The 24626-nt window shown below is 44.6% G+C and overlaps 1 protein-coding gene and 1 long non-coding RNA gene across 2 annotated transcripts in view; one reads left to right on the top strand and one right to left on the bottom strand.

Annotated features, from left to right (window-relative positions):
• The window catches only part of KCNK12 (potassium two pore domain channel subfamily K member 12), a 28586-nt gene extending 13492 nt beyond the window's left edge, over window positions 1-15094 (bottom strand). Inside the window, exon 1 of the mRNA XM_005523265.2 lies at window positions 14743-15094. Within this exon, the coding sequence (XP_005523322.2) occupies window positions 14743-15094 (352 nt within the window). The remainder of the gene's footprint in view (window positions 1-14742) is intronic.
• Window positions 15095-21229: 6135 nt separating this feature from the next.
• On the top strand, window positions 21230-23687 carry LOC148184583 (uncharacterized). Its single transcript, XR_015772112.1, has 3 exons — window positions 21230-21351; window positions 22045-22135; window positions 23516-23687. It is a non-coding gene; the product is annotated as an uncharacterized LOC148184583 (long non-coding RNA).
• The last annotated feature ends 939 nt before the right edge of the window (window positions 23688-24626 follow it).

Genomic DNA, 24626 nt, shown 5'->3' with positions numbered 1-24626 from the left:
ATGTAGCTAGGCAAGGTGAAAGGGCCCATCACAGCAATGAGAATGCTAAGAAATACATAAAACAGGCGGCAAATGGATCCAGGCCATTTAGGTTGGAAAAGACCTTTAAGACCATTGAGTCCAACTGTTACCCCAGCACTGCCAAGCCACTGAAACACATCCTGTGCAGGGTTTTCCTCTGCCAGCTGTGTTTGTCCCTTGGTGTCACCCCAACCACGAGGAGTTGGTCCTGGTACGTTCTGTACCTCACCTCTGAGCTCAGCCCCCGCCCAAGGCTGAGAACACCGTGATGCCTGGATGAAGCAAACTCATCTAGAACTGCCTATGCTTCCAACACAGTACAAGGGAAAAGCACATCAGGGCTTTGTGTTTTTCATGGCCCCGAGATATATTTTACAGGTGCCTTGGGGTTGACTTTGTGTGGCTCAGATGCAATACCCGAACCTCCCTCACGCAAATTCTGCCCCACCACTTCAGATACAAGCTCTATGGCAGCATTAATTTCAGCTGGTTGATATTTCTCCTCCCCAAAGAGAATTAGTAGAGATGAGCTGATAAAAACTGTCTTCAGCAGCCTCTCATGGTTACGTGCTGGCATTTAGTGAGACCTTCATCCTGACTTGCATAAAAGGTTTGTGGTTACAATTCTGCTCATCTGGAGTTTTAAATTACTTAAGCTAGGGATGGATTCGAGAGGTAGAACAGATGGACAAACTTGTGACATATGCTTCCTGTTGCTCTTGCTTTCTTTTCTTTTACCCACTTTCTTATGAGTAAGAGGTGGTTGATGCCAGAAGACAGAAAGGAATAGCAGCTTTAGTACTTGTGAGCTCTTCTCTCAGTCAAATCACTTTGGCAATTACCTTCTCTTACTATATTTTGAGATTAAAGGGGATGACAGTTTTGCAGAAAATATGTATTTACCCAGAGATGCAATAATCTTGGTCACCTCAAAAACTGAACACAAGAAAGTCACAAAATATCACACAAGAAATGTGTCCCTGCCTCTTTCAGCCACCTTACTTCAGCCTCTTCTTACGCAGGTGTCCTGCCACAGGACTTCACTCACACAGCAGGTCAGCACACTGGAGCAATCATTTGAAATCCCAGAGTGAAACAGCACTTGGATCATCAAAGAAGCATCACCTCTATACAACTATGTAACCATCATGTATTTAAGAAAATCAAAATAAGCTAAAATGGTTGAAAGTAACTTTTTAAACAAATGGTTCCTTGGAGATAAATGACAGAAACAACTATAATCAGAATGCTGCTTCCAGAGGGAAAGAAGTTCTTGCATCATAAAGGCTAAGAGATGGGGGTTACAAAGAAACAGAGAGAAACAAAGAGCTACCAATTTTCATGTTTTCCTCCTTCCTGTCTTTTCTGCACTTGCTTTACTTTATAGCTCTCCAATAGGCGTGGTTGGTCTTCACTGACTAACACATAAACCATACATCCTAGTCTGAATCCCATGCTTGGGTTCTGGTGCTTCCTTCCACCCTTTCCCACCTGTTAGCATTTCATCATTATTTCCCCTGAGAGCCATACCTGTGTATTTTACAACTGCCTCCCATTTATTCCCTAGCTTCTTACCACCTAACATCCAGAAACAGTTGCCTTGGATACAGGGTCACAGCTCGGAGCTGACAAAACTGCTGCATCCAGAGCTTTTACCCAAGGAGTGGGAATTCTACGAGTCAGTTCTTCCAACCAGCTCTGCATTTTCAGACTACAAATTAAAGACTTACTTTAACATCTTTCTCAACCTGCTTTAGTAAAATACCCCCCTTCAGGCTCATACAGTAAATTTTTTTAGAGCTTTTCTATTGCAAAGCCTTTAATATAAAAGTTGCTGTAAAATCCCATTTGATCTTAGATTACTCTCTGCAAACACCTCCTGAACAGCAGCGGTCTGTCCAGCACTGTGTGAATTAAGACCCCTTAAGTTGGACCCATCCTATTTCTGAATAAATGAGATACAACTGCAGTTTTAGGGCTGGCCTAACCTGTATCATACACCAGCTTGCAGTCTTTGGTGACCCATGTACTGGGGCAGATATTCCACAGAGAAAATGCTGAGTGACCATGCAAATAAGGACTGATTGCCACAATCTATCCATTCATCCAAGAGCACCATCATAAATGAAATGAAAGTAGTTAAAAACCACCCATGTCTCTGCTGGTACTCTTTGTTTCATTTCCACCTGTGAAACATTAATCAGGCGTTTGAGACAACTGCTACTCAAAAGGAGCCACGCTGGCAGAACAGAGCCAGATGATTAATTGAACTTTAAGGAGTTTCAAAGAGCTGCAGGTGATTATTACAGGCTTTCTACAGGACCAGTTTTATTCTATTTACACACAACAGTGATCAGGTTATTGGTTATCCAAAGTGCTGTGATGCCTGACATCAGTGAACACCAGAATCAACCACCCTTGGCATTTCTCTGCCGGCCATGCTTTAAACCACAGGCTAAAAGGTCATGGTCATTCATTCCTCTTTAATGTATGTTGGTTTTAAAAAGAGTTAATAGAATTGTAAGCTTAAAATAAGACAAGCTTCCCTTAGGGAAAAAAAAAAAATTCAATTTGTACCAATTACATTAAATAATCAAAAGGTGAATTAAGAAATAGTCCAGAGGTGCTGGTGGCTGTGATGCTGGGATTGAACAGAGTACTCACGTGCTATGGAGAGGAAATTTTGTAAGGGAGGTGGTGATGGAGGACATCTTTTGCTGTAAAGAGGACTAGGCAGCCAACTGAGGGATAAGAAGCTGCAGGAAAACCTGTCTCATGAAATTCCCTGAAGATGGGAAAGTGAAGAACGACCCCAGACACAGAGTACTTGCATGCAGAGGTGCTGCCGTGTGGGGCTGATACCTGACAACGTCAGGGGGGTGAGAAGGGGACCCCACAACCTAAGAAGAGGTTGTCATGTGTGACACATCCACAGCAATGTATTTAGGGTGACAGATATGCTGGACTGAGAGGAGTAAGGGGGAGGTTTCATCTCAGAAACCTCAACTGTTACAACCTTGATGGCACTAGGGGTGACCCCAAAGAAACCTCAGGGAAGGAGAGAGGAATAACCTCCTCAAAACCTGGCTGCTCATGAATGTTTAACTTCTCCTCCTCGCAGCAGGTTTCCCAAGTGTGTTTTTCTAAGCTGACACCTTCTTGTTGAGCTTTCCAAAAAAGATCTTCAGAATCTAGTGGGTACTCAGCAGGCACATTTATTAGCTCAAGTGGCCTAACTTTTGTATATCTGAGTGATACATGGCTCTTAAAAAGATAAACACTGGAGCTTCAGCTCCACCAGCAGCAGCAGTATTCTTGCTCTTTTCACTCAGAACAAGTAGGCAAGCTTTTTTTCTCAGCTGTACTGCATGTTGCCCTTTCTGTGTACAGCCTGCAAAGGAAGTGCACACCAAAGACCAACTAAACAAGTCCACCCTTGCTCACTACCACATGCCATTATCCTAAAGACAAACCCCAATAAATACAGAAGGAGGTCTGCTGAAATTGCTTTGGCACAGAACCAAGCCAAGGAAGAAGCAGAAGTGTCTCTAAATCAGTTTTATGGTTCCCTGGCTGGGGCCAGCTGCTCTTTATACACCTTGTACAAGCAAATGGGGACTGACTTGTGCCAAGCCATCAGTGTTGCCAGCTGAGCAGCAGCTCTGGCCCAAGGTCTTGCTAAGCAGGCCCCTCTGAAGAGGGAATACGTGGGGAGAGTCACAGGCTTGAGGCTCAAAATCTTTGGCAAGCTTATGTTCAGTTTTCTGGCTAATCCTACTGCAAGAGAAGATGGTTTCAAATGAGGGAGAGGGAGCCTCTCCTAAAAGGAGATGGTGGAGAATAAAGCTCAGAGAAGGATGAAAATCAGGAATAGGAATTCAAACTACACAGAGTAAAAAAGTCAGGACCTACAAACTAGAACTATTTTTGCTGAATTGACTGTAAAGAGGTGGACATGTCCTGTGGTGTGAGAATCTCCCTTCTCTATTAACATATTGTTCATAAACTTTCTTTCCATATTTAAGGTTTTATTGTTCTTATAAATAATACAGTCTTCTTGTCTGCTAAACTCTTGGGGCCAGTCTATGGTTTACAGTCATAAAAATCAAGACTGAAATTATTTTCTTCATTTTATGCTGCCTTTCTTGGACAAATCTTCAGCAAGATGCTACTAAATGCCCTCCTGTTTTGTCAGTTATTCTGCCCCTTGGCACAGCTGAAACACTCTGATGGCTTGTTAAAACAGAAAGAATATGGGTTAGTGCTGCCTAAATTAGTCCTAAACCACCTCACAAGGGAGGACTTCCATAAAAAGGAGATGAGAGCAGGATGTTCTTTCTTTTGGTGGCAGCCTGTCTCCTTGTACATTGATCTGAACTAGCCCAGAGCTGCTTCCTGTGACTGCCTCCACACCTGATGATTGCAGGGTTCTGCCTTGTCACCCTGAAAATTAAACCTTCTGATCTTGTTTTCATAATTTAGCTGCTTTCTCAGGAAAGCAACTGTAAACATAGATATTTATGCGTTCCTTCTAAGAAACATCTTTTGATGGACATCTCTCATGAGCAGTGTGCTTGGGAAGGTGGTAACTTAATTATCCAATCCCTGGTCATTGTCAAGAATCTATAAATACTGGAGTTAAGAAATAAAGCCATGGGTTTTTGTTTTAACACTGAAGGTAGTAGTGTGAATCATTTAGTGTCCTCTAGCCACACTGCCTCTGGCTTGTTTTCTTTTCTTCTCCTAACAGCTGGGGAAAACCATTTTGCTATAATCTTCTCTGAAATGGTGGTGGTGTTAATAATGGAAAAATATATCCCACACGCTCCACAGCTGTTTGACAAAGTTGTATTACCATGGAAAAAACCTCCTCTTTGCACTACAGGCTTAGGGTCTCCACAGTCTCACATTAACAGCTGTCAGGGGGGTATCAAACCCCTGCTCATAATCCAGGTTGTGTGCAGAAGCATCTGCCTTGGCTTACTGCACTGCCCAATATCACCTAAAACACAGGGCTTTCTGAAACACCATCAGACAGAGGAAACACCCCTGCATTTGAGTAACTGTTCGAAAAAATACACAGAAAACAAGAGCATGATAACCAAGAAATATATGAAGTGTGTCACAGTAACCATGGATATACATGATGGTGGAGCTCATGGACCCCAAAAATCGCCAGTTCCTTCTTGCTCCTAAGATGTGTCCAATATCTAAAGTCATACACTGGCACCTCCTCTGACCTTCCTACAGCCTTCATGCAGCTGATGATTCTAGGTGAACATTGTTTCCAAAGCAGATTTCTGTTGCAATCATAATTTTTTATCCTTTAAAGCTTTTTCTGTTTTATTTCCCTATGTTTTTATGAGAATGTTTTTTTGTGTAGATAATAGTGTATCTAAGCAACATCCTAACAGAAAAAAGCTTATGCCCTGTCATTTCAAACATTAGCATTCACACATGCTTTTGATGTTTATTGAAACTTCCAGTTGTATTTCAGATATCTGTGTACATCCAAGGTTGAGCCATTTTTTTTCTGATTTCCAAGTGAAAAATGGCATCCAAATTTTGTTATATTCTTGAGCTATTGTTGGCTTCTTCAGAATACTTGCACATGTACTGTCACTTCAGTGCCAGTACATTTCACAGTATCTCTCCTCTCAGGCTAAGAAACAGCATAATCTAAATTTCACAAGTGATCTTGGGTCTATGTCATATTGCCCTGCATAAGAAGTCTGATAAAAGAAGATGTCACTTGTGGGCTTTCTGAGCCCTACAGATGGGGAAGGCTGTTCAATGGGTATACTGTTGGCTTCTCTTTTGACTGGATTAAACAACAGACTTGTGGCATATTTTTCTTCTGCCACTGGTGTTTGTGTAGGTAGGTGTTCAGAGAACATCTGTTTCTTGAGAGTTGCCTCAGCTATTCTGCTTTACAAAGTTTGCCTGTAAAGATGTATCCAAGGGATAAAAAGGCCCTAGATGTGAAAACATCCTTTCCACTATTAGGCCTATTTATATTTTTTTTATTTCAAATATTTGTACAAACTTCTACAGTTAAAACTTAATGAAAAAAAACCCTGATAAACCTACCTGGGGTTCTTAATGGTTTAAATATACCTTCATGGAGCCCTTATTTTAAGAAGTTTCAGCTGAAAGCAAAGAAGCAAATTCTCAAGTACCTTTTTGCTCAGGCAGCTCTTCCAATTCATTCATGAAGGCAAAAAGACCTGATTTTAAGTTACTGTAACAGAAATAGAGGGTGGCAGGACTGCTGACTAACCAGTTATTTCCCATTTTCTACTTCTTCATTTAACCCTTCCTTAGTATGCATTTCCCTTGACTATTTTTAAATTTAATGATGCTGAACAACTCCACCACATTACCAAGACAGTTTTGAGCTTTTGATTTTATCTGAGATTTCCCTGGTCCTCGCAGCTCTGCCAGAAGCAGGTTTTGTAAATGAATAAATCAAAACATCAAACAGCTTGTTTCTGCCTTTCTCATCAAAATCACAACTTGCATTTAAGACCTTTACACTGCTGTCACTCCCTCCTATCCTTTGGGCTTAAAGCAGACCTGACTGTATGCACACTGAGCATGAGTGACACTGTGTTTTTTGTTTGACCTCAGGAGAGAAATATATTGCTTGCACAATGCTCAGGCTGAGCAACAAGATGACAGAATATATAATGATGAATAACCAAAGGCATTTTATCTGGCTTTAACTAAAATTTACTGAATTAGTTTCTCACTCAGCTCTCACACAGGCAAATTTCTTCTAGCTGCAGTTTCTGTCATGATTAAATTTGCCTGTGTAAGACTTGAGAAAGATTGGGAAACATTTGGCCAATAATTTCTAAAGGGGAAGAAGCTGCAGTGGGACAAGCTCAGAAAGGGTAAAATCCAGTGAGGACTTGCTGCAGGGCTACAGCTGTTATCAAGGTATTACTGCTCCTTTTGTGCACTTACTGTGGATTTTGAAACACGAGCAATAGCAGTGCCTCACCCACAAGAAGTAATCCCATATGTTAACACCAAACCATTCAATTTCTTATCTTATTCCACTCCAAAGCTTTAATTACTTGTAAAGGCTGCTAATGCTTTGCCTTGTTTAACACAATTAGATTTAATTTTCATTCTACTTATTTGATTCAAGAAAGATTGCACTGAAACCCTCCCATGTCTAGGTGTACCAGCCAGTGCCATCAACCCAATGAGACCCACTGAGCTGAGGGGGATGTATTTTACACAGTAATAAAAAGTGCATTTGTTTTATAAACCTGGTGTGCCAATAAAGTACTTAAGGTAGGATTTCCTAAAGCTCTGCAGACTGGTCTGTTATTGACTTCAGCAGAAGCAGGCTATTGAGGAGGTATTTTATTTGTCTGGATTGCCATGCAATTGCCCCTTGGATTATAATTCTCTTTGTTACTAGAATGTTTCTATTCACAAAAGGCTTTTATTATCATCACTTCAAACATTTATTGTGCTCAGGAGGACTTTCACATTTCAAATGTTCACCAGCATGAACCCTAATTTTTGTCCTCAAATGTCTTTTCCCAAAATGCCCTTGGTGCTGGCACACTACAAAAACTATCTCTTTTGATATAGGTAAGCAAGGCTTATTCAGATCATGGCCAAAGGTTATGTTTTCAATAATATCAAGCTGTTTCAGTCTAAAAATTGCATATGAAATCTTCCAAGCTGTTTTTCTATTGCTCTAACCCTGATACTACTATGGCAAGAGGCAAAATTCTCTTTGACTTAACAGCTTCCAAGATAATGTATTCCTGCATTCATTAAAATAAAGAAATGACATTGTGTTTTCCAGCACACCACCAGCAGTAGGTAATGTTACATGTAGTTAATTGCCAACAGAACAACCCTGTAATTGTTTTCCTCTCCTCTCCACAATGAAGAGCAATTAAAGTTTGCATAAAAACAAGACCGTGTGCTGGCAAAGATGACCCCGTGGTACAAGTGAGAAAAAATGATGGCGTGCACACGATCTGTGTTAAACTGAAGACAATCAGAGAAGGAAGAAAAACTCAGAAAGAAACGAGGGTCAATAGCAGGATTAACACTATGGAAGGGGGATGAGTGTGATGAGGAACAGAGAGAAACTGTAAAGCTTTACTTCTGACCTCTTTGGTAGTTCTTAACATGAAAGACTGCAAAGACATCAAACAAATATTTGAGAGTTAATCAAGCAAACAAATCTCCAGTGGAGAAGGACACACTAATCGGAGGAAGGCAGAATAAGCTGGAGAAGTTCAGGCTGGGAAAGATGAGCAGCAGCAGTAGGTAAGCCCTATGAGAAGGAAAGGGGGCATATTCCCAGGAGATCAAAGTGGGGGGAAGACTCCAGGGACTGGCAGGGCTCAATGGGAGCACAGGCCATAGAGTTTCAAGCAGGACTTGGCTTTATGAGCCTGCAGCAAACAGGGCAGCTGATAAACTCGGTAATTATGGTTCCTCACAGCTATCACAGGCACGATAACTGGTTTTCAGGGAGGTTGCTTGGTAATAGAGAGGGACTGGCTGGAGCCACATGTGGATGGACAGCTGTCAAAGGGGTGCTTTGGCACACCGGTGTCTGGTTTGCAATGACATCTACAAGCTCTTGTAAATGCATAGGGAGCTAAAATAGAGGTATTTCCAGGACTATCACTGAAGACCAAATGGAATGTTCTGCTGAGCAGGAAACACATGCTCAGTAAGCAGACACTGATCCTTCAATGACCCGAGCTAGAGGTGCCCTGAAGGCTGCAAAAATGGAGAACCCATGATTGCAAACTCCAGCTGATCTGTGTTTTGAACCTGAACCGGCACCTCGTAAGTCAGTATAAAATCTCCCCTAACTGCTGAGATGCTGGACCATATCTCATGTAATGCTGGGCAAAACTTGGTTTTTGGATGACTGCTCTACGAAGCTGTGGTGTTTGACATTTAATTTGGAGACCCCACACTTCAGTGCTCCAGCTGAGCACCTCAAATTCCACAGCCAGGGCAAAAAGAAGTTCAATTTGTTTGTCCCCGACATCTCCATCAGTTACTGATGCTAATGTTTTGAAACATTTAGCTAGGGTTTAATATTAAAGAAACATCTGAAATGCTTAGATTAACTAATCTGAACTGCTCTGTAGAGATCATTCAGTTTAGACGACCAAACCACAGTGAAAGCTTAATTTTCTGGCTGTCATAACCCTCCAGTGGCAGGCAAACCCTAAGAAGCACTGAGATTACAATAATATTTTTCACAACTTTTTTTTTTTAGTTTTAGAAAGGGTTTTATTTCAAGTATTTGGGTTCCTACCTCCTGCCTTCTAGAATAAAATCCCAACAAATTTAGGATCAAAATGACTTAATCGTGACCCTTCAGTGGGGACTCCTCAAACCACCTGCGTAATTATGTGGATGTATTCCAAGTAAAGCTTTGCGTTGTTGGTCTCAACTACAAGAAAACAAGCTGTGATTTAGATTACTTTTCTGCTCTGAGCTCCCAACCTATGCCCACACACTTAAGGAAATTCCCAGAAGTGGCACCCAAAGAAGTTAATATTCCCATGCAGCAATGGCAAGCAGAAAACATGGCTATGGTGACAATTCTTCACCTGAGGAAAATCAGTGTAGGATCACAACTCTCCACAGAAATATGCTGACCATTGACCTGCTGCCCTCTGAGCCTCTTGCTCTCTGTTCTTTATTGAGATTACAGGAGTGAGAAAGTAACTCAGTCAGAAGTCAGAAATCCACCGGCACATTGATCAAAACATGACACGCACCAAAGGGATCAGATCTGCCTGAAACACACTCTCATTCTGCCTGCAGACTGTGTATCAGATGGCAAAGACAAATAACCTGACACTGCAGCTTAATAACACTGCTGGCTCTTCCAGCTGCTTTCTCATTCGGTTTTGTTTGATTATTTCTTAACTTTAAGAAGGTCAGCTCTGGAGGCAACTCCCCCCTAATCTGAAACCTCTGCAAAAGCTGCCTGTACAAGCCCCAGAGACCTGCAGAGCCCCGAGGAGGTAACCCTGCTTCTTATCAGGTGCACATTCTGGTTTGGCTGTTGCCTTTTGGTTGGGCTGGCCCTACAGACAGTGAGGCTGCATTCAGGGACAGCAGAGAGACAGAACCTCCTGTGGCTGCAGCTCCAGTTCTGAAATACAGCAGTGAAGAAAATGGGACAAATATATTTACCCCTTAAACCTTCAGACCATCTTGATTATTTGTGGGATTTCTTGCCAAATTATCCCCTGTAGTGCCTGCTCTCACAGGCTCACCCCCTGGCTCCTGGCAGTGCAGTCTAACACCTGACCTGTGCTTGCTGAGCTGTCCAAATGTGCTTTGCACATCACTTCCATTAAATTAACACCTGCAGAACATCTGGACTGACAGATATTCTCACAGGACTATGATCCTGAGCCAGAGGATATTTTAGAAGTGAGTTGTTATGGTGCTTAAGTTGTGGAGCACAAGCAGAAATGCCAGACTGTCTATGCCAGTCCCTGCAGAGGACCCAGAGAGAAGGTCTAACCCAGGTGACATCCTAAGCAAGGACAGGAGAACAGCTGCCAAACCAGTGAGATGGCAGAAAACACAGAATGCTGTGTCTCTTAAGAGCAGAGCATGCCCCATCCTTTTGGATGGAGTTGTCAGTCCACAGGAATATTGAGTCATTTAACAGGATACCTCAGGGATAAGGCAAGTATGAACAGTCCTGCTCACTCCCACACACTGTGCCCCCAACACCTGTAACCTCTGCACAGCTGTACAGAGAGAAGATCCATGCACCTTTTCTTCCCAGGGGCACTTCTCAAGCATACATAACCTAGACATGTTCCATCCCAAAATCATCTGCCCACAGTAAAGGTGCTACAAAAAAATATTATATAAAAAAATCACTTTTATGTATCAAAGTACTTCACTTGACCTCTTTTTTTAATGTTTGGTATGAATTTCTATAAATCAATTCTATCTCTTGATTTTTGGAACATGTACTTACACACAAGAAGCTTAGAATCCAATTTTAATGTGTCTATGTTTCAAAATGTTTTACTATACAGACACCTATGGTTTATTCTAACACTTAAGAGAAGAAAAAAATCTGGGTGCAAAGTCCAGACTCATGGACTGAGTCAGAAATCCAGATCTTCTGGCATTCCAGAGTTGCCTGGTATGCTAGGCAGAATAAGTCTCTGCTACCAGAATATGGGGAAAGGTAGGACTGATTATGCCTGCATCTGTAACATTTTACCAGGAAGAAACCTGGTCTGAGTTACAGTTTTGCTTTCAGTCTTTAACAAAGTACAATAGGTGGTTTGCATTTGGGGGAGGGGGGCAGGGAGGGAAAAACCCAACTGAAAACCAAAGTGTACACTCAGACCAAACAATCAAGAATAAATTCTACCTAGCTGCTCCTTAAAGAAATAACAATAATAATTATAATAGTAATAATAATAATAATAGCCTAGAAACCTAGTACCTTTTGGAGTGCAAAATAATGACTGAATAGATGGCGTAGCCTGACAGCAAGCAATCAGAAATTAGACCGAAGGATCTTCTTACATAGCTCTGAAAATCCAGATGTGTCTAAGGAAAACAGACTCAACATTTCATTATTCAAGCACAAACAATGCAGTAATAAAAACTGAATGCCCAGAGTGCTATCAAGAGGGTGTTTTATGGACTATAAGCCACCCACTTTGTGGGCTATTCAGGAAAATGCTTTAAAATTAGAATTTCAACTCTCGCTTCTTAAAGACCCCATTAACATGTTTCTCACACAGACTGTTTTATTGTGTCTCTGAGGAATTAGGAAAGCGCAGAACTGCAGCCAAGGAGGCACCTGAAGGAGGGGAGCTGCTTGACTCTGCAAGAAGCCAGCTCAAGGAGTGTGGACAGAACAGGTCTCTCCCAGCCTGGCCATTCCTAACGCTTGTGGCTCAGAGAAGGATGAAGAACTGGAGTCTTTCTCAGCTCAGCTTACACAAGCTCCAGGAGAACTTGCAGCCCTGTCCCTGGATGACTGTATTTCAATGCCTACATGTGAAAGATTTAGTAGTTTTATTAAAAGGGTCGAGAACAGAGCGAGGGCTTGAAAAGACATAGCAAGATTCCAGTGAGTTGGAGTCCTCTACAGATGAGAAGCTGAGTAACCTGTGGGTGATTCACCCTTGAGAGACATTGAGTATACTTGCTGCTTGTTAGGCAGTGAGTAAGGAAGCTTTCCACCACCTCGCTGGGGTAGTGGTGTGTTTAGCTGGAGTAACGAAGTTGCTTTGACACACGTAACTGATGAAGCTGTTGAGGAAGGCAAGCTGTTTTGACTCTGCATGTCTGGTAGTTCTTGGCAAGGTTGGGTAAAAACAGCATTCTTGTCAATTAAGCATGACACAAAAGTAAATCAAATTGCTCAGAGCCAGGATAACGTGGTGTGTGAGCTGCTGGTGGAATCAAGGTAGTCCAGGTGGGTAGGTGCACACACGAGCTGGCTGGAAGGGTCAAAAATGGACCTTGAAAGAATGGCTTTGGAACTGCTCACCCAGGTGATGTCTTGCTGCCCTGCCATTTGGTTTCTCCCGTGCTGGGACCACGAGCCAGACAGCTTTGTGCACCTTTGACTAAGAGCACAGCGTCGTATTTTAGTGGGACAACTAGTGAATTCATTGGGTTTTTTTGCTTTTGCTGAAAGGAACTGCCAAAAATAACTGAATACAACTGTGTGGTGGAAGAAATCCTGCTGCAGCTGAGCTCACCACGGGCTTTGCCTCTACGAGCTGTAGCAGCTTGAAGAGGCACATGAAGAGAAGCGCTGAGGTGGGGGCAGCAGCTCCTCTTCATGTGCAGGAGCTGTACATGTAGCTGGTGAAAGCCATGCCCGATGGAGCGCAGCAGCCTCGGGATGCTGGTACTCCTGCCAGGCTGTGCAGATGGGCACCCGCAGCACAGCAGCTCTGCCACGGCCTTCACTGTGCCCACAGGCACATCTCAGCCTCACTTCCAGCCACCTTCTGCTGCATCTCCTCACTCAGAGCAAAGCTTTGCTCTACGGCTCTCTGAACTCACACCAAGTGCTGTAAGAAATCCAGGAGTAAGCACTGGCAGGTAGCATTCCAAGAGAAAGTACGACTTGGGGAACACTTGTCAGAATCCAGGCTTTGCTGCACATCAAAAAAAAAACAGTCTTCAGCCTCCACCTCGCATGTGAGATGTGACATTACTTACTCTAAGGAGAGAGCACTGCCCTCGGTTGGTGCTACAGGAACATGAGACACACAACTCTTGGTTCTGCCATTTACACCTGTCAAGACCAGGCAGAACTCCCTGCTGAGTCCTTCAGTCCCTCTGCCCAGCTATGGCAGACTACAGAAGGGGCAATGTGGTGGAGATGGAAGCAAATGCAAAGTAAGAGGAAACATTTTACATTTCAATAACCTCAGAGAAGCCAGAGTTGGCAGGGAAGCAGTGTGTTTACACATCACCCGAAGATTTCTGTTTCCCACGGCAGGTGTAATGAAAGAATGGGTTTGTTAAAACATTGGCTTTTTTTGTTAATTCATTCTGATCAGTCAAAAAGATCTCTTTTAAAGAAACGTTCCTGTGATGAAGAAATCTTAATGCTTCATTAAAATAGTGTTTTTATGACCGGGCTACCAAATGTAATTGCAAAGCAGAAGTTAACTGGATTTTTCAATGCAAAAAGTAACAATACCTGACAACACTGCCGTACTCACATCATGACTCCATTATACAGATTAGTCATTATTGATAAAACATTTTCCATACCTAATGAATGTAAATGCAACAATGAGCTGCGAGTTTCTTCTTTTACAACAAAGGGAAAACACGATGCTTATGCTCAGAAGACACCCGGCTTCCAACAAAACTTAGAAACTGGCAGAGTTAAGACCGCTAAGATCTCGTGCTCAGGGACAGAGTTTCTCAGGCAATAGTCCAAGAGTAGTAGATAGCCACAGAGTTAAAAGGAAAAATCCTCCCACCAAAACTCATCATTTGCTTTACAAAGTGCCGCTCTTCCTAAACACCTATGGGACACGAAAAACTGCAGCGATACACTGAGAACATTGTATCGTGCTAACAGCTGGAAGACAGGACATCGTGTGCCTCTCGTCTTTAAACACATACACATCCTTAACTTTGCCAGCGCTTAAAGCCGGTACCAAGTTGAGCGGCCAGGCTCGGCGAAAGCCTGCCTCTCGCTCAGCATCCCCATCAGCCCTCTACTGCCGGCCCCCGCGCCGCCTCTCCCGGTGCATTCGAGCCGTTCGCCCGGCGGGCGCATCCCGGGGCAGGCAGCGCTAGGTGGGCAGCGGCCAGCCCCGCTCGCTCCTGCGGGCCGGCAGAACGAAGAAGCCCAGCCGCCGGCAGCAGAAGTTTGCTGGGGAGGGACGAGGCTCCCGCAGCCACGACGGCCGGCGCTCCTGCGAACGCGCGGGAGCCGGAGCGCTGCGGGGCGGGAGCTGCGCCGGTCCCCGGCTCCGAGCAGTGGGGTGGGGGCGATGGGACCGCGACCCTGGGGACGGGAGGTCAGCGGGGACAGAGGGACCCGGACGCGCCGCGAAGCCCCGGTTGCCACAGCAACGCGGCGGCGCCTCTCTCCCCAAACTTTGGTCGCTATAACGACGGGGCCGGGGCAGCGGCATCCCCCGGACGGGCGGGTCTGCTCCGCGGGGCCGTCGGGCCGGCGCTCACCTATGGTGGAGACGACGGTGCCCACGAAGTAGAAGGCGCCGGGGAAGTCCCAGCGGGGCCGCAGGGCGTCGACGCGGATGCCCGCGGCCATGGCCGCCTCGTAGCTCCGCAGGAAGGCGCGCAGCTCCGGCAGGCTGATGTTGAAGATGCGGCTGAAGTTGTGGAGGGTCCGGTTCCAGCGGAGCTGCGCCGCCGCCTCCGACGGGCTCTCGAGGACCGAGAAGACGGTGGCGCCGGCGCTCAGGTACGCCGCGATGAGGGCGGCCAGCAGCAGGAACCGCCCGTTGTCCTCGTTGAGGGGCGCCAGGCGCCGCCGGCGGCAGGCGCCCCCCCCCCCCCGCGGGGGCATCATCCGGTGCGCGGCGCGGCGGGCGCGGCGGGCGGCGGGCGGGCCCCCGCGGGGGGCGCGGGCATGGGGCGGCGCTGCGCGGAGCCCGGCGCGGCGGCGGCTTCGCTGCAGGGGCCGCGGCCCTGAGTCACCCCCCGGCGGGCCCGCCCGCCCGGCTGGCGGCGGCGCCCCGGGGCCGTTGGCCTCGCCCGCCCGCCCTCGGCCCGGCGCCCCGAGCCCCCGGGGCCGCGGGCTGCTGCGGCGCGGGCTCGGCGGCGCGCACCGCCCGGCTCGCTCTGGCCATGCGGGGCGGCGGCGGCGGCGGCCCCGCCGCGGGGGAGACGCCGCGGGGAGGCGGAGGCGGAGGCTCCGCGCGGCGCCCGGTCGACGGCGGGCGGAGGGCGGGGGCGTGCGGCGCGTCCCCCGGGGAGCCGCATCCCCGGCGGGGAGGCTCCCGCAGCCCCGCTGCCGCCTCCCGCCCGGCCCGGGCCGCGGGACCCGCCGCTGCCGCGCCCCCGGGGACCACCGCGCCCGGCCCGGGGGAGGGATGGGGCGGGACGGAGCCTCCCTGCCCTGCCCGGCCTGGCCCGGCCCGGCCCTGCCCTGCCCTGCCCTGCCCGCCGCTCCCAGCGCCGCACCGGCCGGGCGGGGGGAACGCGGAGAACGCGCTGCTCCCTCGCCACGTGTGGGATGCGCCTTGGCCCCTGCCGGGGTGCTTCGGCTTCCGAGCCTTTCCTCTACGCCCGGTGCCAGCAGGGTGTTTCTGAGGGAGTTGGTGGTGGTCGGTGGAGCGCTAATTACTTAATTTCAGCCATTTCTGGATGCATGAATGGTTGTTTCTGATCTGATTCCACAGAGGTAGACCCAAGAAAATGATACATTTTGGGTTCGGTGCCAAATGCCCATTTAATCTTAGCCAGTGCCTGAAAGGTGATTTTTCTTCCCCCCCCTAAGATGTTGGATTCTGTCTTCGCTGTTTTCCTTGGAACAAACACTGTAGCCTTATCTGTTATGCTGCAGTAAGAACTGCAGTCCTTTCCTGGGAGACTTGAAGTAAATAATTACATTCGTATTTTTAAAATAAAATGAGAATTCTCACGGATAAAGTATTGCAGAGAGGATGGGAGTGATGCCAGTCCTGCAAACATATGTGTAGGGGTTGATAACACGTGTAGGAAAGATCTGGGCTTGGAGGAGGAAATGCTCCCCACAATTTACAGTTGCCAGTGTCAGTCTCACTGGGATGGGAGCTTGTGCCCTGGTTTATGGGTTTTTTTAGCCTAGCTTCTATTTTTTTCTTTTTTTTTTCTTTTTTCTTTTTTTTTTTTGTCTACAGGAAAATATTTCCTGCCTCTTCGTAGCTACATGATGTCTTTTAGCAAAGGGCTATTTGCCATCACTAGAACTTCTCCATAGCTTCACACATTTATTTCTTATTTTGGATCTGAGAAATTTTGCTTTGCCATGAGAATTCACATCATTGGCAGTTATCTCTTGGCCACATACATAGCAGAAGAACTTCCTTTCTAACAGACTGTTCATACTTGTTAGGTGAAGAAAATGGCTTGGGTTTACACCTATGCTTCCTAGGAACAGGCCACATATAAAATGCAATTAATTAGTTTACAAAGTACTCTAATCAAAGTATCATGTTTTGATAGCCACTAACATGTCTAAACTTTGGGGTTTTGCTGTTATTGCTTTTGTGCCAAAGCATTTTGTTCAGCAGAGGTGAAAGGAAAGTGTCAAGAAGTATCAAAGAAGATTTCTAATCTCCTGTTGTGCTCAAAGAGACCAGTACCACATGCAACCCTTAAGAAAAAAAGTGTCTCCTATTTCAAAGTGTCCCATTATAAATTTATAATGTGTCCCATTATAAATACTAAAACTGAATAAAAATAATAAAAAAAATGAAACAAATAAATCACAAACCCAATAGCTGTGGAAAACAATAGCAGATCTCAAGGACACAAGAAGCAGAAAAACATTGGGAAAGTATATCAGCCCAAATCAAAAGACCATTGAAATCAGTGGAAAGCCTCCCATAGATGGTCAAGGGCTTAACAGATCAGAAATGGGCCATTTAGTGCCAATGACTATAGTTAGAAATAATTTCCACTGTGGTAATCCAGGGATGATTACATGCAATCCATTGTGTCAGTTGATGTAAAACTGAGCTAATCTACCTGAGTTTGCAGGAATTTTGTTGCTGCAGATGGGTATCATGGTTTAGATTCCTGGTGCTGTTGTGTTTGCAGAGGAAGTAAGACTGGGGATTTTTGTTGTTTGGTTGGTTGTTTTTGTTGCTGTTTTTTTACTTTCCTATCAGGAACATTAAAAAATGAGGGTTCGGTTCTCTGGAGTCTTCAGCAATTTCACCGACTGTGAGAGGCCCCTCATGTTCTTGGTGGGTTAGCAAAGTTTGTGTAAGTCATGCCTCACCATGCCACGCATTTTCCTGTCTTGGGGGATGGCTGGCTCCTAGATGGGGAGTGAAAAGTTGGCCATTTCCTTGCTTTCCAAGCAGTAGAAGCTGGCTGGCTCTGGAGCCTGCCGTGGCCTCTCTGGAGATGTCCTGCCTGGGAAAGGATTATGCTGGTGGGATGCTGATTAGCTGGAGGAATCACATCATGGATATGAAAGCCTACCAGTAACTTTCCATGAAAAAAAAAAGCTCAGCTGAAGCAGCAAGGGACGTGGTTTAGCTGCTTCAGCATGGACAAGATTGTATTTCCAGCATCACCGAATCATGGTTTCTAAGAATTCGAGCTGTTGACAGATTTTCAAAATGTTTTGACAACTCATTTCACTAAGATTTTTTTACATGGAGTCTTGAAAATTTGTCATAGTTTTGCAGAAATACTTCAGGTTTTTTTGGTTATAAAGCTAGGGGGAAAAAGTTGGGGTTTTTTTCATTAAAGTCCCACTGAAAATGTTTGGTCCTTTCCAAAGTCACTGGAAAAAACTCCATTAGCTAGATAAAAAATCCTCCAAAGCTGTGGCTTAAAGGAAGGTGATGGTTTTGGTTGCTCTGATCCAGATATGAGAGTTTGAGGAAACATCCTCAAGCTGCTGCTGCCCCCTGCTTGGGTAACACTCTTAAAGGCTGTTATATGGTTAAATGAAGGATGCTTTTCTAAATTTTCTTGAATAATTGAATGAAATCTTGAGGGATTTGGTGAAAACATCACTGTCTTTAAAACCGTTTTTCTAGAACTTTTTTAAAAGCTGATGGTCAACTGTAAATCAGGCTTGATGCTAAAATTAGATCCCTGAGCTGTGGGAGTACTGTAGGCATAGCACCAGCCATTTGGTTTGTCAGGAGGTCAGTGTTTGTGAAAGCAATTATTTCAATAACGAAAATGTGGTGTTTGTATTACTAGAGTGTCTGTTTAAAGTGAAGCTCGTGCAAAGAAATGAGATGGGCTCATTAAATGTTTAATTAAACCATTGTCTGCAAATAGGTCGTACTGCTAATCATTGCATCTCTTTATTAAAGAATAAAGTTTAAAATGGTATTTTAAACATGAAAAAGACCAGTTACTGTTATTCCTTTTAAGGGAACGGTTGGGTTTTTGTTGTTTTTGTTTTCCTGTGGGTAAAATCTTCTGAATTCTCAACCATGGTTTGACTGTGTGACTCACAAGCAAATTGGCAAGACCACTTTTTTCTACTTCCGGGATACCAAGACCTCCATATTTGTGCTCTTGGTTCCAGTACAAGCTTCACTCATACACATCCCCACTGACTTTGTAGCAAATATTTGCCAAGAAAAAATATCAAGTACATAATTCAGGCCCTTTTTACCACTACATTGGCATGGAAATGTCTCAAGCAGTTATTTGGAAGCGTCTCAAGCAATGTGAAGGTAAACATGCCATACAGTCCCTGACCTGAAATGCACGGCTTGTTTGCAGTAGCTGGACATATTTTCTACCTTGACAGTAATCAAAGGCAAATAGATTTGTAACTGCTCCTGCAGCTGGACTTAATGTGCAGGTGGTTTTGTGTTGCTCTCCATACAGCCCAATATGGGCTGTATAAATTAGTTTTTGTCTGTAACATGTACCAAGGAAATTATTTTTCAGTGAGTGGCCTTATGGAGCTTGACAAGCTGCACAGGCAGTGAGATGGTGCTGTTCTTCACTTGTACCTCCTACTGGATTTCAGGGGACAGTCCCTTTATTATTACTTTGTAATGAAAAGAAATGGATGAGGTAATTGGTGGTCTATGCAATCAGTGCCTTGGTAGCATTGTGAGCAAGGGTTTCAGTCACAATGCATAACAGAAAGGAATATGCCCAATTTTTGAGTTAGAAATCTGGATACTTCAGGATAGAGGTCTCTTCGCAGTACCTGACTTCGTGTGATGACAGATTGAGGCAGTGAAAAGTACACTAACTACAAAGTATTTGGGGATGAGTGTGTGTTTCCATGGAACCTCAGATGTTACCAGTGTCTCCTCATCCTCCCCAGGATCCTCTTTTTAGGTTTTGAAGCAGAAAACCAGTCCCGTGACCCAAATCACCTTTTGTGTTCTCATGTCTTCTCTCTGTATCAGGGTGAACTTTTGGGGAGGGGAGAGAGAAAACAGGCAGGCTTACTTGAAGCCATGAGTTGCCTGGTGCAGACAATTTGGTTGAAAACTGAGACATCTTGTGTGTTGATTTTGGAGTCTTGGCATGAAACTGTTTCCAGGTAGCTGGGCTCTGTAAGCCCCCCAGTGCTCTGCCAGTAGCACTCTGGCTTTCATGGGAGCAGAGCTGAAGAAGCTGTTGAGATGAACTTGAGAATCCTCTGGGAACCATTTCTTGTGCTCCCAAACTCAAAATCAAGTCAGGGTGGGATGTAGGAGTCAGCCAGTGCAGGTTTTGGGTTGCTAGGTCAAACTGCTAGGGGATACTGAGCTGTAGGGAAACACTATTGTTAACCAAAAACATGGTTTGACAAGGAGAATATTTCCACAGGTTTGAGAGAAACAGGAAGCAATCGCTGTTTAAATCAGAGATTCCTTCATTCTTCCTGCTAATTTATGAATACGCAATGGCCTTTTGTTTCTGTTTTTCCTGAGGCTCAGTGATCTAACTACCACTTTCTCACTTTCACTGCTCTCACTGAGAGAGAGAATGATCTAATTAGTGCTGCCAATTACATTCAATTTAAATCTGATGAATAGCCGATTTCAGAAGGCCTGATTCTGCCTAGTGCTCCGAGCATCCTGAGCACGTTAATGTGTTCTCACTTGCCTGTGCTGCTGATGGAAGCCACAGGCACCCTGCTCTTCTGAGGGTAGTTCTGTGTTCACATGACTTACTTTCCTCATAATTTTTGGTATGAAATCTCACATTTTGTGGGAAAACCTTCCACTCTGATGGCTTATGCTCTTCCTGCATTAGTTTTGCTAATTTGTTTTCTATTATTGCTTTGCGCTGGGAAATTTCAGTCAGTGGCTTAGCATGCAAGGGATTTTTAATACATTTTAATAATGGAAAGCTACTATTCTACTACTCAGGAAGATGCAGTAATATTTCTGAGGCCCTGCAAAGGATAATTTCTGAATTCAACTCACTGTTGAATTCTTGTAGACTATTAGGCAACAAACCAGTTACCAGATTTTTTTTTAATCTCACCCATTTTTTTTGAACCTCAGCCTAACCAGTACCTGGTCTTTCAGGAGAGGTCAGCATCCTTCAGCTCTCCAAGTGAACAGCTCAGTTTTTGAAAGGACTGAAAGGCCAGTTGGGTAGTTCTGTAGCCTGCCATTTCTCTTGACTCAAGAGATTTCTCAAGAATTTGGAGGGAAGGAGAAGAGTTCTTTGTAAATCTCTCTGTTAAGGTTAGAGACGTGGTCCCTGTATTCTGCAGTTGAACTTCATGGTGCAGAGGGGAGGGATGGACAGACAGATGCATGGATGGATGGGTGCAGAAACCTGCAGAATGGGATTGGTGCAGCTTCTGAGAAATCTGCATCCTCCAAGTCCATGCTTTCCTGTGTACCGATGAGCTGCAGGGAGCTTGCCAGGAAGGGAAGTAATTTTAGAGTGTGATTTGGAAAATGATTCAGTTTAAAAATTGCTATTTTTGAAGGGCTACTTTCAGCTGGGATCCAGTCTCCAGCCTGTTCCCAGAAGCACTTGCCTTGCTGCAGCAGTGCGTGGTGAAAAGTGGAGGAGGAATGTCTGTCTGGGAGCCGGCAGCCCTGAATCTCGTGATGCCTCTGAGGAAACAATTCATGGGCATGGGGCCTCCTTACATTTCTCATCCCTTCCTGCATTTGACAGGTGAGTGTTTAACCAGCTAGGCTGGTGAACATGGCAAAGGTCTCTCTGCCCACCTTCCCTCCACGCTCAAAGGAAAACACAGAAATGTGGGTCTGGAAATGGGGCTGCTGGGCACATGAAGTTTCAAGACAGGAAAGCCAACTTTGTCATGTTGACATAAAAGCCAAGGACAGCATGAGGAATTTATGAATCAAAGTTGTGAAATTTTCATGCCATTTGAAGGCATACTGCATGTATTTGACAGAACTTGTGGCTGCAGCTCATGCGAATCTCTCCAGCCGGTGGCACCGAAATGAAACCAGCTAAGCTGACACTCACTCCATCAGGCTGAGGCTTTACAGGAGCTCAGGACAAGGCAGTATTTGATCACAGCACTGAAGAAAACATTGGCAAACCTTTTGAGCTGTTAGATTTTCACCTGTTGGGGTGAGAAGTTTCAGAGAGCAATTGTGTGCTGATTACACCTGTCAGTTACCACCAAACAGGTTAAAATGTCCTTTCTGCCCCTGATCTGTCCCTCTTGTTTCTCTCAGGTAGGTGCTGGCTGATGTTACTCTAAGGTCATTTACCCTGGTAAGCTTTTCATAAACAGGTTCCAGTTGTGACTAAGCAACTTCACACAACCTGGTTTGTTCTCGAGGATGTGTGGAGTGGAAGTGTATGGCTGAAGACTTTGCTTTGGTTCCTCTGCAGGTATCAGGCACAGGCAAGGAAAGCAACATATCATCTTTAGAACGAATTCTGAGCTCATGCTAAGGGGGCAGAAGGTGAAGAGAACATCATGGTGAGGAGGGCTCCCTTTTACAGCTGTCCATTCTTGCTTCAAGTGCAGTAAGCAAATGGGGAAATGTATCAAGCTTTAAAAAAAAAGTAAAATTCCAATTTTCTATGCAGAGGGTTTTAAAGGACCTTTTCAGAATAAGATTTTCTGTTATTTATGGCCACATAAGCAATGTTTCATATGTAATACCAAAACATTATTTGTGCATCTTATGAAAGAAGGACAATTGCTGTGCCCCTGAGCATGCAAAAATGTGCCAGGGAAAACATTCAGGACCAGAGGAATTTTCATCTCTGGTCTTCTTAGCCTGGAAATGAACTTCAGCCTCCCATTTTCCTATTTTTAGAGATGGCTGCTGCCCATATTCACCTGGTCACTAGAGGAAAATGAAATGAAGCTGTTTGGCAGCATTTTGCAGTCATTTCATGAAGGAGCACTCAAAGTGATGCAAAGTGATTAAACTTGTTACAGTGGCTTTAATGCATTGTAGGTGTAGTGTGGCCAGTGCTCTCACTTTGGTTTTAGAGCACTGGGGTATTGATTTAGCATTTAACAAGCACTTTCCTAGTGCAAATGCATCAGTGGAAACATAAAAATAAAAATGCACAATGAAGAACATATGATATTGAAACCAAACTACATGGTGTGCTTCAGGTCAGAAATTGCTTAGGTGAGGTGAACACAAAGGAACAGTGGGATGGACAGGTGGTGAGGGTGGACACTTCAGAAGTGGAGTAAATAGTGGTAACTCTGGGGCACTCTGTGCCTGAGAGATCACCTCTGTAGCTCTGCATCTGGGAGAAGTGCAGGAGGTAGGGATGGAGAATAGAAAGGCACACAGTCTTTAGAAGCTTTCTGGAAGCTCAGGCTGAGAGTCCTCTCCAAAGATTTCCTTTAGGCTGCACAGCCCCTTTGCTGGCCCTTCAGGTGTGTTGACTTGGAGTTAAGCATGGTTTAGTGCAGAGGTTGGAAAGTTTTCAAGCAGCACTTGCCAAAGTGTATTTTAATTTTCTTAGTCAGAAGTTCAGTGGGCTAACAGAGGTTTGAGAGGTACGGGATTTGTCCCCTATGGAAACGAGCTGCTTCTGGGCGGCCGAGTGCTGTGTCCTGCTGGACTGCAGGGGCTGCTGGCTTCCCTGGGACTCTTGGCTGTATCTCAGGATGGAGCATTTCCCATTTCACAGTGACTCTGTGTCAGGTCCAGCCCATGTGCCATGCACAGCTCCTGACTCCTGGCCTGACATCCAGACCATCTGAGTCAGGCTTAGAAAACATGGATTTCTCACCAGTTATAAACTGATATGTTGCATCACCTTGATCTAATAATTTCTCTTCCAGTTGCCTCACTTACCCTTCTGACCTTGGTCCTGTTTCTCTCCCTAGGTTTGAGAAATATTCCTGAACAGAATGGCTTTTGTTTTGATGTGTTATCATGGCTCCATTGGAGATGTGAAGAAATCATGGCAAGCTTCCCACCATCCATGAAGGAAATAAAAGAGAATCCTGCTGGGGAGAGAACCATGGTACTGGGCAGGCCTTGGTGTGCTGATAATGATATAAGGGGGAAATTCAGTGAAAAAAATGTGTTCTAGCAAGCAGGCTTCATTTCTGTCCAAATGCCAGTGTGGCATATTATTTTCTAATGAAGTGAAATATATTCACGCTCTCTGAAGTTGACTGTGTTGATTTAATTTGTGTTTTATGATCAAGATTCTAGATTTCATATCTTTTATGTTCTATAAGTAGTGAGCAGGGATTTAGCTGCATAAGACACATTAATATCAATACAATGTAACACCCCAGGCGCTTCTTTAAAGACTATTATATACATAACAACATGGAATTTCACCTCTATATTTCTCTCATTCTCTGTAGGGAAAAACAGTGATAGCTAATCTGAAGGCAAGCACACATTTTATTATTGCTCTCAAAGCAGTAAGCATTTTTAGCACTCTGAATTTTTCCTGCTGACAAACAACAGGCAGTGTATAACACAGAAATCAAATAGCTCCTTTTTCGTGGGCTGGGCTGGGGAAAGCAGCAGAACAATCTCAGGCAAGAAGTCACAGGTTATTATTTATTTTACATGATTTCAGTATGCTGCTTTCCGAGTTTTTTTGCTTTAGAGAGCTGGTATGCACTAAGTGAGGGAGATCTTTCTCCAGTATGAAGTATTATTAGAAAAGGAATGTTCACTTTTCTAGAGGAAATTTCCTGTGTCTGCATCCTTCCTTATGAGTAAAAACAATCCAAATACTGTTGGGAATGGAACTAGGGAGGAAAAATGACATGTTTTCCATGGAAAATATGTTAATTTTATTTCTGCTTTGTCCTTACAAAGCATGTTTCTGACTTTCATCCCAACCACTAAATTTATCTCTCTGTACTAAAAGACAATTGTCATATTTTAGGTAGTTGTTCATCTAGAAGAATTGAACAATCTGGGGATGATCCTAGATGACTTTGAGTATTTTCCAGCAGAAGGAAGGACCTC

Source organism: Pseudopodoces humilis, chromosome 3, assembly GCF_049639895.1.
Source record: "Pseudopodoces humilis isolate 2021_Gansu_Grassland_sample_001 chromosome 3, ASM4963989v1, whole genome shotgun sequence".
NCBI classification, from domain to species: domain Eukaryota; kingdom Metazoa; phylum Chordata; class Aves; order Passeriformes; family Paridae; genus Pseudopodoces; species Pseudopodoces humilis.
The sequence above is the reverse complement of the archived record's forward strand: the minus strand, read 5'-3'. Positions and strand labels throughout refer to the sequence as shown.